The following is a 20,238-nucleotide window of genomic DNA, read 5'->3' on the forward strand; positions in this document are numbered from 1 at the left end:
GGGTCCTAGCAGAGGAAAAGGCGCCAAGCTCCGTTGACAGACGGTGAGTTTCCGCGGTCGGGAATAAAGTCCAGTCCGATACCCTACCCCTGGGGAGGGAACAGAGACCCCTGCCGCCCCGACACTCTTCCCCAAGAAGAGAACAGAGACTCCTACCCTTCTCAGGGGGAATGGATAGAGATCTCACCCTCTCCACCTGGATAGGGGGACGACGATCCCCCGCCAACGTGGGGACAGAGACGTCTGTCACCCGCCCCCTCACTTTCCCCGGGGAGGATGGCGAGCGGCTGAGAAAGACCCCTTCTTGGGTTGAGGAAGGGTTGGGGCTTGCCCCCTTTTGAGGGCGGTGGGGTGGGAGGAAGAGCGGACATCTGCGCGGGTTTCGGTGGCGCTCTGAGTCTGTAATCGATGTACGTGCGGGGTTCGAGGAGTAACTCCGAGAGAGATAGGGGGGGCGTGCAGTGAGGGAAGTTTTTGGACAAGGGTATGTGGGCAAAGTGGAGGAGGAGAGCAGGGCATGGGAGGAGGAAAGGTAGGCTGAGAGAGATGAGTGGAAAGGTGGTCAAAATTACTCAAATAAGTATCTTCGAAAATCTCCTTAGGGCCACTGCACTAAATATGTTTATTTCAATGTATTAGATATAGCAATCCGACTTCTGGTAAATACTTTATTCACCGGATAAAATATAAAATCTCACACATGCATGAGCGAGTGGCAGGAATCCGATGCTAACATTTATGGTGTCATAATGCCAGTGACATCACAGACTAGCTTGAACTGATTTTTGTATAAAAATATTCTTCACTTGGATCTTTTTTCAGTTGAAATTCTATAAACAATTTTCTTTTATCAATTGTAAGTACTCATATTTACAGCTGACCATAATCCTGTTTCCCCCCCCCCTCATGTTGCCTATATGTTTGTTTTCAGGTGTGTTCATAACAGCAGTAGGTTGTATAATTATTACTGTGTAGATTCAGTAGATAATTATGCATCAGAACAGAAACTGCTAGAAAAAGTTGGTAGATGTAGCAGCACTTATGGAGAGAAAGCAGAGTTATCATTTCAGAATCAGTGATCCTCCTTCAGAATGTGTTAATGTTTAGAAACATTAACTTTGCTGTGGTTGGTTGGCTTGCCAAGCTGGTTCGTTGTTTTGCAGACCCTTCATTACTCAGCTGGGTAATATCAGTGCGGCCTCCAATGAAGTGCCTGTAAGGTTTCCCTGCAGAGACTGTGACAAACGCTATATCGTACAAACAAGAAGGAAAGTAACAACAAGGCTACGTGAACACCAATTGCCTACAAAAAGACACGATCAATACTTGTTTATCTCTATCCATATGGATAAGAAGAACCACCAGTTCAACTGGGACAACACCAAGATCCTAGGACAAGCCAAGCAGAGACAGGCATGGGAATTCCTAGAAGCCTAGTACTCCACAAAGAAAGCCATCAACAAACACGTAGAACCCGAGCCCCTTATACACTCCACTATTAAGGAAAACCGGAAGTGAGGTAATCCAGCTCAACGTACTCGAGACTTTTGAAAACCAAGTAGGAAGACACAACGGTGCTTCATCGGAGGCTGCACTGATGATGTTACCCAGCAGGATAATGAAACATCTGTGGAACAATGTACCAGCTCAGCGAGTCAATCAACTACAACCCAAGCTACAAATCTACTCCTGGACCTTAGAAACATTAACTCTGCTTTCTCTCCACGGATCTTGCTAGACTTGAGTTTTTCCAGAAGTTTCTGTTTTTGTTTCTGATTTTCTGCATCTGCAGTTCTTTCTTTTATTGAGGAGACAATTGTGTAAATTCGCTTGACAATATTGTTTCTAATGTATGTTTACCATTTGATAGTAGAATCAGGTGAAGATTGAGAACTGGTTTTAAAAAATGAAAGAATTCAGCATGTAGAAAATGATATTTAACAAGCTTCCAAACTGTAAATATGAACACAAAGCTATTTTAAGTCCTTTAATCAGCAAAATTGATATTTTTAGTGAATAAGATGCCTGGACTTGTGCAGAATGAGAGCAATGGAAGGGGGAGCCCGATCAAAAGGAAACGACTTTCCCTTAAGTTTTTTCAGAAAAAAGAAGCCAAACGAGCACTAGACTTTACTGAGAAGCAAGAAAGTGAACAAAGCCCTTTGGAGCCAAAAAAACTGGATAAGTATGTTGTACAAATGAATTTGTTGAAATAGTTCTGCAAAGTTGAGCCTTTGATGATCCTATTTGTTCTAACACCTATATTTAGTAAAGATTGGATAATTGATGTGCATTAATCCAAGGATATAAAACTGCATAACAGAAATGCTGTCTGGTTTGTATGTTGTTACGCATGTGGTGCTGTTTTTGTTGAACATTATTTATTCCTGCTGTTTTGGCAGACAAAGTACAGTTAATATTTTTTCCGTTGTTGATGTTTGGGATCACTGTAAATCAGCACTTTCTAGATCCTGCAAACCTAAACTGAATGGAGGAGATTCGAAAGGTGTGGTACGGGGGACAAGGATTTAATCTGGAATGCCACTGTCATATTTTTCTGTTGTAAGATCGTGTTAGAATTGACAAAATTATAACATAGACCAATAAGGAAACTTTTAAGAATAAATACTCCTGCAAACTGTTTTGAAGCCATTTGCTAGGTGACATTGTATTTGATGTGCTATCAGCCTGTTTCGAAATGTTCTCAGTCTCACTCTATTACATGCAACACTTAGTTGGTGACTAACTAGAACATAGAAGAACCTATTTTTATTTTGATAAAACATTTCATAATTTTTTAAAATATCTTATTTCGGTGAATTTAAAATATTCACAAAAGTACCTTTATCAGGATCTCAAATTTGTATAACATTAGGTAACTTGTAATTCATAGAATATAATTGCAAACAGACATGTACACAAAACCTGGCAAGCTTAGCTGTGACCTGTTTCTTGGGTACTATTTAGATAACATCATAACATTATGTAAACTGAATTAAATCTGGGTGAGGAAAAGCAGCAGTGACTTCAGGGGAGGAACAAATGAGAAAATCAATGCCTCTGATTAAACATCACTAGTCAGTATTTGCCTGTTTGGTTGGATGCCTCCAGGACCAAAATGACTACCACAACATATGTTTCTACGAGGAGATGCTCAGAGGCTCCCAACTATGTTTGGCACACTGAAATAGTGTGTTCAACAGTAATTGTTACAAACGTACACATTTGTGACTCACTACTTGGCACCTGTTTTCATAAGATGGCTTTATTAATGGCCAAAGGATGGGAGTAAGGGAAAAAAAACTCCTTTTTTGAAAAAACGTATACTGCTAAATTTCTTAGCTCATCAATTTACTACAATATTTTCCTGACACAAAAAAATCTTGGCTGAGTAAAATTTCTGTGGAAGACTTTTTGTTATTTGAATCTCTGTGGTTCTTCCCTTTTATGTAATTGTTGGTAGCTATGTAGTATCATTTGCAAGTCGAGTAAGTCTTTTTTTTCCCCCTTTTTTTATCAAGCAGTCAAAAAGGGAATACGGAGAATAATTCCCAATAGGTACAATATTGCTCTTTCTTTTCCCTCCTAATTCCATCCCTAAGTCACGTAACTTCTGTTAATTTAGATTTGTTTGTACTTTGATATCTTTTCCCCATCATGTCAGGAAGTCTTTCAGACTAAATTCTTGCTGGTTTTGAGTGCATTTTCAGAATCCCCATCCCCTTCCCCTCCCCCATTTCTGAAGAAGGGTCAAGGCCCAAAACGTCAGCCTTCCTGCTGTTCTGCTGTGTTCATCTACCTCTACACCTTGTTTTCTCCAAGCAATATTTGCGTCAGTTTATTTATCTGATTTTCAGTGGTCCCATACAGAACTTATTTTTTTTTCCCCCCAGTTTATGGTTGTTGTGTTCTTAACCCATGCAAATACTTCAATGCAATCATTGAAAATAGTTTGAACTTTTTTGTTCAAGATTACTGTCTTGTGGTTGGTTGGCTCACTGAACTCTTTTGGTGTTCAGTTGAGGTTTCATTACCCTGCTGAGTAATAGCGCTTCATCAGTGACTGCACTGATGTCATGTTTTCCTGCCTGTTATTTAAAGTCTGGTATCATTGAGCTGGGTTACCTCACTTCCGGCTTTCCCCTCGCAATGGACTTTGTATGAGGTATAGTTCTGTGTTTATTGATGGCTTTCTTAGTGGAGAACCTTCAGAATCAACTGGCAAGAAAAAGACACAACCAATACTCACTCATCTCCATCCACATAGCTAAGGAAAACTACTATCAGAGATAATGGGAACTGCAGATGCTGGAGATTCCAAGATAATAAAATGTGAGGCTGGATGAACACAGCAGGCCAAGCAGCATCTCAGGAGCACAAAAGCTGACGTTTCGGGCCTAGACCCTTCATCACCCTCTCTGATGAAGGGTCTAGGCCCGAAACGTCAGCTTTTGTGCTCCTGAGATGCTGCTTGGCCTGCTGTGTTCATCCAGCCTCACATTTTATTAACTAAGGAAAACTACTGTTCAGTTGGGACAGTACCTGAATACTGGGGCAGGCGAAGCAGAGAAAAACATGTGAATTCCTACAAGTTTGGTTCTCCACTAAGAAAGCCATCAATAAACACAGCTAGACCCCATATACACTCCATTTGTGAAGGAAAACCAGAAGTAAGGTAACCCAGCTTCATGGACACCAGAGTTTAAATAACAGGCGGGAATACACTACAGCGCTTCATCGGACGTCGCACTGATGTTACCCGGGAGGGTAATGAAATGTCTGCAAAACAGTGAGCCAATCAACCACAACATTCACACCCAAGTTACAAATCTACTGTAAAACCTTAGGATTACTGTTTATTGAACTGATGTTTGGCTTTTGTTCTGCTCCTCCATTCTATTCCATTACTGAAATAGATGTGAGAAGATGGTGTCTGGAGCCCCTTTGATATCTTCAGCTGTTGGATATGAAAAGAGGGAGGAGCTTCTACCTTTTGTGGGCCTGAACAACCTTGGAAATACATGCTACCTAAATAGTGTACTTCAGGTAAAGTATTGATCTTGGAGGTAGTGTCAATTCATGAATTGTCTTCCCTACTACACGTATTGCAGTTACACTAGTCTTAATTTTCTGATTGTGTATCATGGGAGCATGTATTCCGAAATACATGTAATCAACTGTTGCTCTTTTTGTATTGGTTTATAATTTTTCAAATCACTTGTTCATTTAGATCGACCAGTTTAAAACAAGGAATTCCATTCTCTCAAATAACAACAGTTTATAGATGTTCTAACACAGTAATAATATCGCACATGGGCACGTACTCTGCTTGAGTTTCTCCATTTATCCATATGAATTTGAGCGAATTGATACAAAGATTGCAAAATACCTTATGGTTAATGCAATTTGTTCAAATTCAGTTTGCAGTTATTTATGTGCTGCTACTTATTCCACCATGATATTTGCTTTTGATTGCATTATTCCATTCAATTACTTTACTTTTCCTGCAGTTTTTTTTAAAAATGTGGGTCTTTTACTATCCTAGGACAGATTTATCATCTTGTCTTCATAAATGTAACATCTTCTTATAAGCTAAGTCACTTCCAAAATCACAAAAAATTGCTTAAAAACTTAAGACTTGATCAACACTAAAACAGTATGGGTTAGGTGAAAATGGGCAGTCTTGCCGCTCCAACAGTATGTGTTCTTTGTGATTCCTAAATTCATAATTGGGGAGGTGATGGCCTAGTGGTATTAAGGCTGGGCTGTTAATCCAGATCCCCAGATAATGTACTGGGGCCCTGGGTTCAAATCCTGCCAAGGCAGATGGTGAAATTTGAATTCCAGATATTTAATTGAATTGAGCATCTAATGATGATCATAAAGTTATTATTGATCGTCAGAAAACTGGTTCACTAATGCTGTTTAGGGAAGAAAACTGCCATCCTTACCTGGTCTGGCCTACATGACAGTTAGGGATGGTCAATAAATGCTGCCTGGAGAGCGACACACTCATGTAAATGGATATATTTTTAAAAGTGTAATCCATAGTAATTGAGGTAAAGTGGCTGCTTAAGAGTTCTGTTGGCTCACTGAAGTCTGGGGATGGGCTATTTTCAATAACCATGGGGAATGGCAGACATGCTGAATTGATTATGTTGCCTCAGAATTCATAGCAGAAAAGAAAGAGCTTGCCAGAAGTCCCAGAAGGAAATTACGGATCAGGGACAGGGTCTAAACAAAATTAACTTAAATCATCAATAATGGGGAAATTAATGGAAGAGTGACAAATCCTCAAGACCTGATTTTTCCCGTCTGAGTGTTAAAGGAGGTAAGACATCACATGCCAATACCCTAATCATAATCTTTCAGAGTTTGCTGGATTCAAGAGTTGATCCTCTGGATTAGAAATTTGCTCGTGTCACTCTGTGTTTAAGGAGAATGACAGAGGAAAACCCAGGAATGATAGACCATTTCACCTAACATCTATGGTGAGAAATTGTTGGACTCACCAAGTAGGATAATGATCACCTGAAAAGTTCAATTAAACAGGGGGAGTCAGCATGGATTCATGAACGGTACATTATGCCTGATGCGTGTCATAGAGTTTTTTTTGAAGAGGTGACAAAAGCTTGTTTATATGAATTTCTGGAAGGCATTTGATGTAGTCCCACACAAGAGACTGTTAACTAAAGTGAAAGCCCATGGAACTGAGGGCACATTACTGACATGGATAGGAAACTGGTTGAGAGGCAGAATACAGTTGAATTATGGGTAAGTACTCAAATTAGCAGGATCTGACAGGCGTTGTCTCAAGGGCATCTGTGGGGTGTCAGTTATTCACAGCATTCATTAACGACCCCAACTCCCATAAATGGAGCTGCATCAGAACATTATTCGAGTGGGCCACAGCACGCGGCAGCACACCGGAATTGTGCAAGGCAGAACAGGAGCATCTATATGGTGTTTTTTAAAAGGATTGGATACCCAAAAGGCACAATTTGCTGTTAGCTCCGTGACAGACCACAACAAGAGGACACGACGTGGCCAGATACACTTGTAACCTGACTGTACATCAGAGACCTATCAGAGCTGACCACAAGACTACTCGGACACTGAGGTATCAGGGTAGCTCACAAACCAACAACCACCCTGTGACAGCTACTGACAAATGTAAAGGATCCCGTACCCACAATCAATAAAACTACTTAATGTACAAAATACTATTAAGTACTGTGGCGAAACATTATATAGGCCAAACTGGACAAAAACTGACGACAAGGATACATTACCGCCCACTAGCCACAAAGAGACACAACCAATTCTCACTGATCTCCGTACACACAGACAAAGAAGGACACAAATTTGACTGGGACAACACATCCATAATAGCACAAGCCAAGCAGAGATACGTCAGGGAATTCCTAGAGGCGTTTTATTCCAACCAGAATTTCATCAACAAACACAATGAACTGGATCCAATATACAGACCACTGAAAAACAGAACCGGAAGTGATGCCAACTACGCCAACAAACTGAGGCATACAGATAACAAGCGGGACAAAACCCCAACGCTTCGCCATAAGCGCACTGATGTTACCTAGCCTGGTGCTGAAACATCAGCAACCAAACACAACAGATTGGCAAGTAAGTCTACAACGTCATTCATTAACAACTTAGATATTGGTATGAAAAAATCAAATCCAGATTTGCTGAAGGCACAAAATTGGGAAGCATTGTGGATACTGTTGGCTCCAGCATAAAGTTACAACAGGATGTGCACAGGTTTAGGTGAACGGGCAAATCTGAGAGACTGTTTTTATAGTAGGGAAGCGTGAGGTTATCTACTTCAGACTGTAACAGGATAGATTAGGGGGTTTTTTTTCCCTCCAGTAGGCATAAAGTTAAATACCGTGCATGTCCGTCAAGATTTGGGGCTTTGGGTGCAGAGCTCTTTAACGTGCCACAAATAGATGCAGAAAATAATCAACGAGGCTAGTGGAATACCAGATGTCATCGCAATACTCCAGCCCTTTTAGATATGTAGACATTACGCTGTAGTTATATTAAAACCTGAGTTAAACCCCTCTTTGAGTACTGTGAGCAGATTTGGGCACCACACCTTGCGGGGGGCAGTGTTTTGGCCCTGGAGGGAGTTCAGTGCAGGTTGACAATGATATCTGGGCATCAGGGGTTAAATTATGAGGAGAGATTAGACAATTTAGGCCTTTAATCTCTAGTTCAGCCTTAGCTTTCCTAAATTCTAATCAACATCTTCAGGATAGTAATAGAGAAAGACAGGGTAGGTAAAAAAATAAGCTATGTCCACTGGTTGAAGATTCTAGAACTTGGGGCCATAGTCTAAGAATGAGGGCCATGCCATTCAGGAGAGATGTTAGAAAGCACCTTTACAGAGTTGTGGAGATTTGGAACTGTTCTTTAAATGGTGAGTACGTTAGTTCAGTTGTTAAATTTAAATCTGAGATTGATACATGTTTATTAAGCAAGAGATAAAGGTCAAAGGCAGGCAAGTGTAGCTGGGCCACAGATCAGCCATGACCTTATTGTGTGCTGGAGCAGGCTCAAGTGACTTAGTGGTCAGCTCTGGTTCCTAAGTTCCTAACTGGGCTGTGTATCTTCATCTTTTTCTTTTGTGGGATCCTAGCCAGATAGTGACTGTCGCAATGGTTTCAATAAGTCACAGTACTCCACAGTAACTTATTATTCTGAAGAGCATTGAGACTTTTGAGAAACATAAGGTAGCAGTGGTATTTCTGTTTCCCTTTTCCTGGAGTAAGGGTGTGAGCAAACAGAAAAACAAAGAACTACAATCAGCCAAAAATAAAACCTGTATAGAGTCATAGTCATTACAGCACGGAAACCAACACTTCCATTCAACTTGCCCATGCCGACCAGGTATCCTAAACTGAACCGGTCCCATTTCCGTGTTCGGCCATGTCCCTCTAAACCTCTCCAATACTTACACCTATCCTCCCATTTGACTTTTGCTCTTGTGTAAAATAAAAATTTACAGCTTCCAAGAACACGGGAAACCCAACCGCAGTGCTAGAAAAACTGCAATCTAAAGGCCACGATCCTGTCTGTCTGCCTTTTTTATTAGTAAGATTCATCTGCCTTGGTTAATAAGCTATGAGTTGTTATCTTTTAACAAAAACTTCAATTATTTTAAAATTAGATTTTATAAATTGGTTTTGTTTTGTTTTTAATGACATTACATTTTCAGTGTTCACTTCTTGTAGCTTTACTTCCACTTGCAGTATTCCCTGATTAGGCAAACACCCAGCTAAAATAAATCCATTTTAATGCGGATAGATTTTCCTCCCACTGGTCACTAGAGGGCAACATACTAAAATAATAAAGTGCAAAGGTGGTCGAGGGAGAAAAATTAATTACGGTAAAGGCTGTTCAAATTTCCTAAATACTATTGTTAGTTGTCAGTTGTGGTTTAGTTGGTGGAATTATTGCTAATTGGATGGATGTAAAAAAAATCTAATGATGCTACTTTGAAGAGGTGCAGCGAGTTCTCCTCCATGGTCCTAGAATATTTCTCCATCAAAGAAATTACTTTAAAAATCAATTACCTAGCTGTTACTGTTGATGAGACCTTTCTTAAAACAAATAGGTTACTGCATCTTCTATATTACAACAATAAGTTGACTTCAAATAGTACTCGCCTGGTGTAAAAGGCATTGGGGTATCTTGAGGTTGTGAAAATTATATAAAAAGAAATCTTTCTTTAACATAGGAATTATATTGGAATTACATATCTGATTCAAAGAATTTTCAAGTATTATGGGATTTTGGTTTAATGAAAGACTTTGTCACAGTTTTGATGAACTGACGAGCCTGATTCTGCGCTGTAAATTATGATTATTCACAACTATGCTGTGTAAATGTGTGTTGAATTATGGTCCTGCTTTGTTAAAATGTAACTTTTTTTTTTTCTAATGATTAGGTGTTGTACTATTGCCCTGGATTTAAAACTGGGATGAAATTCATGTATGACATAATCTCCAAGAAACAAGGGATACTGAAGAATGAGGAGGATCCCAGAAAAGACCAGGTGATTATTTATAAAGTGCTGATGTTTTCATGAGATGTTTTGCTGTTTACTTGGGAAACTTGATATGCTGCTAATATTGTAACTATATACTCAACTATCTTATTGATGTGTGATTCTACTGCCATTGGTAGACTTCTGGTACTTCATTTAAATGATTGTTCATATGTGATCTTATTTAACTAGGGAAACACTGCAGATAAGGCGAACCTTTCTGTTGACAACATACAATTTCCATCCTGGGACTAGCTAAAAATAAAGTTTTTGCCCATCAGGCCCCATGCATTCTCTTCTCTCTGGGGGTCACTGAAGCAGTTTGTGGCCAACAGGAGAAATGGTATTAAACGAAATACTTGCCAGAACCATTTCATAGCACTACATCACACTGGGCAGTATCCATGCCTGCTGAACAGTAGCAAAACTATACAAAGTGCATCCAGGAGAACATCATTCATCAGCATGTTGAAAACCTAGCAAGGGAGGGAGCTGCTCTTGGACCTAATAATCAGAACTGAGTCTGGGTAGGTGAAAGGCATATTGATGAAACATTTTGGAGATAGTGACTAGTACTAAGATTTAGAGTAGTTATGGAAAGGATAATGATGGGCTGGGAATAAAAGTTTTAAAGTTGGGAGAAGCTGATTTTACTCAGAAGGTACAATTTGCTCCAAATGGACTGGGAACAGCTACTTCCAGATAGAACTGTCACAGCAGTAAGAGGCATACAAAGAGGAAATAGTCGGAGTATGTCGGATCCAAACCAGAAAATCTTGGATGTCAAGAGATACAATGACCTAGGATTAAGAATAATATTGAAGTTTATGACAGATACTGAGGTCTCGATATAGCAGAGTTCCTAGAACAATATGTAAAGTGTAGGGTAGGCCTAAAAAAATTGGCAAGCAAAGAAAGTGCATTAGAAAGTGTCAGTGGGTACAATAAAGGAATGCTTAGATGTGTGCTTTAAATATGAGATAAAAGAATAATTAGGGGGTGCATCTGTGAGAGGGGTTGGGCCCAGAAGACATGAGCACCATGTTCAATTACTACGTTGTATCCATCTTCTCAATGGGGAAAATGTGTAGCTATAGACATCCGGGTGGAGCACCCAAAATGTTAGAAGAAATGAACATTAAGGAACAGGTGGTACAAGCAGGTTTGGGAGACTTAAAGTGGATAAATCTGCAAGCCCAGATGAGATGTGTCCCAGTCAATTGAGGAAGGTAAGGGAGGAGATATCAGGGGTCTTCACAGTAATTTTTAAATCCGGTCTGACCATAGATGATGTGCCAGAGGACTGGGGCACTGCCACATAGTCCCATTATTAAGAAAAGGGGAGGAAGGCCTAGAACAGGAAATTAGAGACCAGTCAGACTAACCTCATTAATGTGGAAGTTGGTAGATTCTGAAGGACAGAATATATTTGCAGTTGGAGAGACCTGGATTAATCAGGGATAGTCAGCATGGATTTACGAGAAGGTTGTGTTTGACAAATTTTGAGTAGGCAATGAGAGGTGTTGATAAAGATAATGCATTTTGATGTTATCCACATGAACTTTAGCAAGGCTGTCTTGACTTTCACAACAATAGAATGATCAAGACAGTAAGAGCCAATGGAACTGAAGCAGTGACATATTGTGTCCAAAACCTGACTGAGAGCCAGGAAGCAAAGGATGATGGGCTGTTTTCAGTGATTGGAAATCTGGTTCCAGTGGATTTGCACAGGGATTGGTGCTGGGGTCCTTTCAATTTGTGGTGTACGCTAATGATTTGGATTTAAATGTAAAAGATGTAATGTAAATGTAAAAGTTGAAATGTTTGCAGACAGTATGAACATTGATAGGATGGTGAATAGTGAGGAGGATATCAATAGACTGAGCAGAACAGTGGCAAATAGAATTCAGCCTGGAAAAGTGTGAATTAATTCACAGAGAGCGCTAATGGGGCAAGGAATTACATTAAGAATGGCAGGACCTTGGTTGCATAGCCACAGATTCCTCAAGATATAAGGTCAGGTAGATAAGGCATGTGGGATATTTGCCTTCATTAATCAATGCATGCTGTATAAGAGCAGGGAGGTTTTGCTGGAATCGGAATTCATTACAGAAAGCATTTGATTGATTGATTGTACCAGAAGAGAAGATTTACCAGGATATCCCAGGCTGGAGTGCCTGAACATTTGAGAAAAGATTGAATAGGTTGGCATTGTTTTCCTTGGAATATCAAAGGTTGATAGTGGACCTGATAAGTATAACCCTGAGGGCCATAATGTATTAGTAGAAAGCAGAGTTGGGAAGGACCCCACCCCCCTCAAACCCTGGTGGTGGGACTCTGAAACTCACTACCTGAAAGTGTGTTGGTCTGTAAATGTTTTAGGTCTGGGTGTTCATGTCAATTGTACCCTGAAGGTGGAAACGCAGGTGGATAGAGTGGTCAAGAAGGCATACAGCATGCTTTTATTCAACGGATGGGTTATTGAGTACAAGAGTTGGCAGGTCATGTTACAGTTATATAGGATTTTGGTTCGACCACATTTGGAATACTGTGGTACAGTCCTGGTCGCCGCATTACCAAAAGGATGTGGATGCTTTGGATAGCATGCAGAGGAGGTTCACCAGGATGTTGCCTGGTATGGAGGGTGCTAGCTATGAAGGGAGGTTGAGTAGATTAGGATTACTTACATTAGAAAGATGGAGGTTGAGGGGGTCCTGATTTAAGGTCTACAAAATCATGTATAAACAGGGTAGATAGCAAGAAGCTTTTTTTCCCCCAGAGTGGGGTACTGAATTACTAGGGGTCACAATTTCAAGGAGAGAGGGGAAAAGTTCAAGGGATATGTGCGTGGAAAGTTCATTACGCAGAGGGTGGTGGGTGCCTGGAAGGCGTTGCTAGCAGAGGTGGTAGAGGCAGGCACGATAGTATCACTTAAGATGTATCTAGACAGATACATGAATGGGCAGGGAGCAGTGGAATACAGATCCTTGGGAAAATAGGTGACAGGTTTAGATAATGGATCTGGATCGGCACAGGCTTGAAGAGCTGAAGGATCTGTTCCTGTGCTGTAATTTTCTTTCTTCTTCAGTGGTATTTAGATATTCAATTGTAATGCATATTGCCTCTTAGGTCTGTGGGCAGATGCTGGAAACAGGATGTGTAGTCAGATCTCTTTTGTCTGGCAGAGACACGATTGGCCAAATGGCCACCATCTGTGCTCAGAGTCTGAAACTGTCAGCAAGGTAAAACTTTTAAGAGGCAACAATGACTACATAACCAAGATGAAACTTTTTAAAAATAATGTAAGGTTTCTTTTTCACAAGTTACTATGTAGAACAGTTAATCTGAATTAAATGTATCATAACAGTTGCTACATTTGACAGATTTGAGACAACTAAAATTTGAAATAACAGTCTGTAAATGATCTGTGCTATAGGACATATTAAATAGTCAAGAGGAATTGCCAATCTGTTTCGAGCTGATCTGCAACTTGCACAACTTAATTGTATCAATGGAACAAATACAAACCAACTATCTTCTAAATGCAGAGAATTACATCGAGGGTGAACTTGCTGCTCAGCCTAAGAGACTGATGAGTACGCTGAAGTAAGTTTTTTTTAAAGTAAATTAGAAATGTTTGCGGGAGAAAGTGATAAAATTGGATGTTAGATCTTTGTTTAAAAATATTACTTTTTAAGGCACTTGTGAACAATACTACAATACACAATGTTTAATGTGAATTTAAAAATTTGTGCATTTATTCATCCAGAGACTTGCTAAAATTATGGTACAATCGATTTAGCTGCATTTCTTTAATAGAAAGTTCCTAAAGTGAGCAATTATGAAATTTTTTTTTCCCCTTTTTCTTCCTCCCTGCCACTTCTGAAGCCTTCTAGGGAAGTGATTAGCTATTTAATAACTTGCTAAAGTGCCAATTTCTCATGTGAACTTTTTAAATGTCTGCTCAATGTTCAGCCCTAAAACACATTTGCAAAAAAAATAGAAATAACATAAATATGAAAAGGTTTAAGGCTGAACACTGAAATGTAATTTTTTTTCAGCTACTGACATTGAATCATCATATTGACATTCAGTACCATTTCATAACCCAGCCTTGGAAATGGCACTGGGGAGGTCAGCAACTGGGAGATTAACTCTTATCCTGCTTCAAAACAAAAAGAATTGGAAGCCATTTACTTCCTACTGGGAAAATTTGTCCATGTAGCTGTTATCGGAGAGTGTCTGTTGGCTACTCAACCTCTAGGTAATCGGAGCCTGTCCCATTTCTGTCCTTGTTTCTGGTTGTTTTAAATATAATTTTGCCAACTAATCTGGGTAAACATTGTAGCCAATTTGTAGTAATCCTCCTGGCAACCTAGTTGAGATGGTTACATAGTTGTAGATCAGAAATTGAACCAAATTCTGATCTTTGTATTTCTAATTCAATGCAGCATTGTGCTGATCATTAGAGCAATTTACAGTACTGAGGGAGGCTATTTAGAGACTGAGGTCTTCAGCAAAGAAAAGGACAAATTGAATCTGTGCTGTTCAAAAACGACCACCTAATCTTTCTAAGTGATCATGGGAACTGCAGATGCTGGAGAATCCAAGATAACAAAGTGTGGAGCTGGATGAACACAGCAGGACAAGCAGCATCTTAGGAGCACAAAAGCTGACGTTTTGGGCCGAGACCCTAGACAGGAAGTGCTACACTTGCCCCCACACCACCTCCCTCACCCCTATCCCAGGCCCCAACATGACCTTCCATATCAAGCAGATGTTCACCTGCACATCTGCCAATGTGGTATATTGTATCCATTGTACGCGGTGTGGCTTCCTCTACATTGGGGGAAACCAAGCGGAGGCTTGGGGACCGCTTTGCAGAATGCCTCCGCTCGGTTCGCAATAAACAACTGCACCTCCCAGTCGCGAACCATTTCAACTCCCCCTCCCATTCCTCAGATGACATGTCCATCATGGGCCTCCTGCAGTACCACAATGATGCCACCCAAAGGTTGCAAGAACAGCAACTCATATTCCGCTTGGGAACCCTGCAGCCCAATGTAATCAATGTGGACTTCGCAAGCTTCAAAATTTCTCCTCCCCCCACCGCATCCCAAAACCAGCTCAGTTCTTCCCCTCCCCCCACTGCATCACAAAACCAGCCCAGCCTGTCTCCGCTTCCCTAACCTGTTCTTCCTCTCACTCATCCCCTCCTCCCACCTCAAGCTGCACCTCCATTTCCTACCTACCACCTCATCCTGCCCCCTTGACCTGTCCGTCTTCCCTGAACTGACCTATCCCCTCCCTACCTCCTCACCTATTCTCCTCTCTACCTATCTTCTTTTCTCTCCATCTTCGGTCCGCCTCCCCCTCTCTCCCTATTTATTCCAGTTCCCTCTCCCCATCCTCCTCTCTGAAAGGTCTAGGCCCGAAACATCAGCTTTTGTGCTCCTGAGATGCTGCTTGGCCTGTTGTGTTCATCCAGCTCCACACTTTGTTAATCTAATTTTTCTAATCCCGTTTTCCAACACTTGGCTCAGAGCCTCGTATGACTTGGCATTGCAAGTGTACAATTGAATATGCCTTAAATGTGATTGAGGGTTTCTGCATCAACCACCTCACAGGCAATGAGTTCCAAATTCCCACCAACCTCCTTACCTTAAATCTATGACCCCGGCCATTGATCCCTCCGCCAAGAAGCAATGTCCCTTCCTGTTTAATACAGGAATTTTATACATCTTAATCATGACCTCCTTAGTTTCCTCTGCTCCAAGGAAAGCAACAGTTGCCTATCAAATGTCTTTATAAATAAAACTCTCCAGCCCAGGCAACATTCTGGTAAATCTCCTTTGCACCCTCTCCAGTGCAATCACACTCCTCACTATGTGGATTCCAGAACTTCCCACAATATTCCAGCTGTGGCCTAACCAACAGTTTATACAGTTCCAACATCACCTCCCTGCTCTTAAACTACCTTCACTAGTAAATGCAAGTATCCCATATGCTGCGTTCACCACTTTACCTACTTGTCCCACTACCTTTTGAAGGACTGCATACTAAGATCCCTGTGATCCTCTGTGTTTTCAAAGGTCCTCCAGATCTTGTATTCTCATGCATGTTTGTGCTACCTGATGCATCACCTCACACTTAGGCTCATCAGCGGCAGTAGAATTCAAATCAGGTTATCTATATCTACCTGTGATCTGAGGTTACCTTCCTGTTTATCAAACCACTAATTTTCATACCGTGTGCAAATTTACTGATAACACTACTATATTGTGAGTCAAATCATTTATCTAATTGGCCCCAACACTGATCCCTGAGAAACCTCACTCGGCACAGGATTTCAGTCACGTGCACCCCTTGGCCGTCACGCTCTGTTTCCTGCCGCTCAGACAATTCAGTAGCAAAAATGGTCAGCCTATCATAAGGAATGTGCTATCTGGACATTTAAATAATGGTAACATTGGACAGAGCCAATGTTATTGAATTTCTGAGGATGTACAGGAAGAATAGATAAGGGTTGGGGGATATGAGTGGATTGTATTTGGACTTTTCAGAAAGTTTAGGGGATGGAGGATAATTGAGTATTGGTTCATATTTATCGAAAACAAAGAATAATCAAGTCATTCTCAGCTTGTGACTACTGGGTTACTGCAAGGATTAGTATTTGATCTCAGCCATTTACAACTTATATCTATGGAGGTGGAAACCAAATGCAATATTTCTAAATTTGCTGGGTTTTTTTTTAGCGTTTTTTTTAACGAAGGTGTGAGTTGTGAAGAGTTAAGGGGATTTAACAGATTGAGTGCATGGGCAAGAAGATGGAATATAATGTGGAAAAATGTGAAGTTGTCCATTTTGGTAGGAAGATTAGAAGTGTACAGTATCTCTTAAAAAGTGAGAGATTGGTAATAGTGATGTACAAAGGTACTTGGGTGTCCTTAAGTCACTGAAAAATAACATGCAGGTACAGCAAACAGGATGGTAGATAATATGTTAGCTTTTATTGCAAGAGGTAGGGGCAAAGGTAGGTACAAAACCTTGGAGTGACTGTACCTGGAGTATTGAGTACAGTTTTTCTGGTCTCCTTCCAAGGAAGGATATACACTCAAGGTTCACCACACTTAGCTATAACAGCAGATAAGAGATTAGGAATCCCAAAGTAAATAGCTCACCACCTGACTGCATACCCACCATCTACAAGCCACAAGTCAGGAGTGTCACTTCTTATATTCTTCATTTGCCTGCACGTGCAACTTCAAGGACATTTTATGAAGCTTGATACCATCGGTGCAAAGCAGTTCACTTGGTTGACATTATATCTAAAAACATACATTTCCTCCACCACTGCTCAGTAACAACGTTCGTTTCCTTCCAAATGCTTGATCAGTCCTGGGCAAGAGATATATATGAATTCTGACATCTGCAAGTTTCCCTCCTGGCTATTCACCATCCTGACTTGGAGGTATAGTGCCATTCCCTCATTGTTGCAGAGGTAAAGTTCTGAAACTCCCTCCCTACCAGTATTCTGGGTGTACCTATACCAAATGGACTGCAGCTATTCCACAAAGCACCACCCCCTTCTCAAGGACAATCTGGCAAATAATACACACCCAGCCAGTGAAGCCAACATCCCCTCAATGATTTTATTTTCTTTTTTTAAAGAAGCTCTTCGCTAGGGTGACAGGATTGACCTCCGAGAAGAGCTAAGAGACAATGAGATGATAATCAACGAATGGGAGATAATGTAATTGAAGCATAAGTTCTTTAACAGTGCTTAACAGGGTAGATGCTGGAAGGATACTTTCCCTGACGGTGACTAGAAACCAGGATTATCATCTCAACTGAGATCATGAGTTTCTTTGCATGAATCTTCAGAGTTCTCCACCTCCAAGTGTTGTGAAAGTTGAGTCATAGTGTCCATTCAAGGCAGAGATCAGTGGGTTTCTAGCTAAAGATATTAAGGGAACATTAGAATTGTGCAGGAAAATATGTTGCAGTAGAAGATCGGCCATATCTAGAGCAGTAAATATTGTTTATTTGAATTTTAGGAAAGCCTTTGACAAGGTTCCACGTGGTAGACTAACTAGTAAAGTTAGTTCACAAGGGATTCGGGGTGAGCTTGCCAGTTGTATACATAATTGGCTTAATGGCAGGAGACAAAGTACTGGTGGAGAGTTGCTTTTCGGGCTGTTCTGGGTCCTCTCTTGTTAGCCATTTATATTAATTTGGATGAGAATATAGAACGCATGGTTAGTAAGTTTGCAGGTAACAACAAAATTGGTGGCATTGTAGACAGTGAAGAAGATTTTAAGATGACAAAGGAATCTTGATCAAATGGGTCAATGGGCTTGAAGATAGCAGATGGAGTTCAATCTGGATCAGTGCAAGGTATTGCACTTGGTACAACAAACATGGGTAGGGCTTATACAATTAATAAGACCTTGGGTAGTGTTATAGAACAGAGGAACCTGGGGGTGCAGGTACGTAATTCTTTGAAGTTTGAGTCACATATAGCCAGCATAGTTAAAAAGGCATTTGGCATGCTTGCCTTCATTGCACTCTTAAGTATCGGAGTTGGGATGTTATGCTGAAGTTGTACAGGACATTGGTGAGGCCTCTTCTGGGATACTGTGTCCAATTCTGGTTGCCCAGTTATAGAAAGGGTATTATCAAACTGGAGAGGATTCAAAAGAAATTACCAGGATGTTGCCGGGTACGGAAGGTTTGAATTATCAGGAAAGGCTGGACAGACTGAGACTTTCTTCACTGGAGCGTAGGAGGTTGAGTGGTGATCTGACAGAAGTTTATAAAATAATCGCAAGTATAGATAGAGTTGATGGTAGTTGCCTTTTCCCTAAGATAGGGAATTTCAAGACTAGGGGACACATTTTTAATGTGAGGGGGGGAAAAAAGATTTAAAAAGACATGAGGCAATTTTTTTTTGAGGGTGGTTTGTATGTGGAATGAAGTGGGGACAATTACAAAGTTTAAAAGACATTTGGATGGATATGCGAATAGGGAAGTTTTGGAAGGATATGGGCCAGGAGCAGGCAGGTGGGACTAGTTTAGTTTGGGACTATGTTCAGCATGTACTAGTTGGACCGAAGGGTCTGTTTCTATGACTCAATAAATGGTGGAGCTGACATGAGGAGCCAGATGGCCTATTTCTGTTCCTGTTTTCCTTTTACTTTGTAAAATGTATTTTTTTTCCCTTTGTTTTTAATTCCGTCTTACTGATAAATGTAATACTTCTGGAAACACTGGTATAACATTGAGTGTATTGTACTGTATTAGCAAGGCCACATGACAGATTTGAGATGTACTTACAATGAACACTAGAATCGGTAGCTTTCTGTTGCAATAAAGATAAATTTACATGATATTTTAATGGAATAATATACATTGTCAATTCATACTTTTAGAGAGCTGAATCCAATGTATGATGGATACCTACAGCATGATGCCCAAGAGGTTTTGCAGTGTATTTTGGGATATGTCCTGGAGGCTTGTCAGTTGTTAAAGAAAAGTGCATCTGTTGAAGAAAACGTAAACTGTGACACAGCTGTTAAGAGTAAAATGAACAGGCCACTTGAAACGTTATCCTCTAATAACCTGATAATGAGAAATAATGCAGCAGAAAAAGAGGAAATGCTGAAGAAAAAGAAAAACGGGAAAAGAAAAAGTGAAACACAAGCTGGAAATGCCATGAAAAAGGCTAAGCTGCCTAAGGATCTGAAAAAATCTGAAGAGAAACGACAAACGAGACAGAACAGAAAACTTTCTGGGGATGCGACTGAGCAAGAACCTGATATTGATGCTCAGAGCATATGTGAAATCGGTACTGTGTGCTCTCTTCTTCAGAAGAAAACAGAACTTGGATTAAGATGGCCAAAACAGACAGTGAAGCAGCCAAGTATACTTTCCAAACTCTGTAGTCTTGGCAAGCTAACATCAAATCAGGGCATCAAAGAGGCAAGAAAAGATCCTGAAGTAAATGGAAATCAACTAAGTTGTACTGAAGCGACAGAGGACAGTTCAACAGACCACGATTGTTCTGAATCAGAATGCAAAACCCATTATGCCGCAGAAACCACTGATGACATAAATGGAGGCCTACGTGAAGTTGAAGACCAGGGCACAAGGAAAGCAGGTTG

The 20,238-nt window shown here is 40.6% G+C and overlaps 1 protein-coding gene across 2 annotated transcripts in view; it reads left to right on the forward strand.

Moving 5' to 3' along the window:
- The first annotated feature begins 13 nt into the window (after positions 1-13).
- usp1 (ubiquitin specific peptidase 1) overlaps positions 14-20,238 on the forward strand; it is a 30,274-nt gene continuing 10,049 nt past the window's right edge. Inside the window, exons 1-6 of one of the 2 annotated variants that reach the window (XM_048539948.2) lie at positions 14-43; positions 2,014-2,185; positions 4,917-5,046; positions 9,977-10,084; positions 13,512-13,681; positions 19,507-20,234. In XM_048539948.2, coding sequence (XP_048395905.2) covers positions 2,022-2,185; positions 4,917-5,046; positions 9,977-10,084; positions 13,512-13,681; positions 19,507-20,234 — 1,300 coding nt within the window. In that variant the 5' untranslated portion in view covers positions 14-43; positions 2,014-2,021. The other variant, XM_048539949.2, reaches the window with a different exon arrangement.

Source organism: Stegostoma tigrinum, chromosome 8 (assembly GCF_030684315.1).
Source record: "Stegostoma tigrinum isolate sSteTig4 chromosome 8, sSteTig4.hap1, whole genome shotgun sequence".
Classification (NCBI taxonomy): Eukaryota; Metazoa; Chordata; class Chondrichthyes; order Orectolobiformes; family Stegostomatidae; genus Stegostoma; species Stegostoma tigrinum.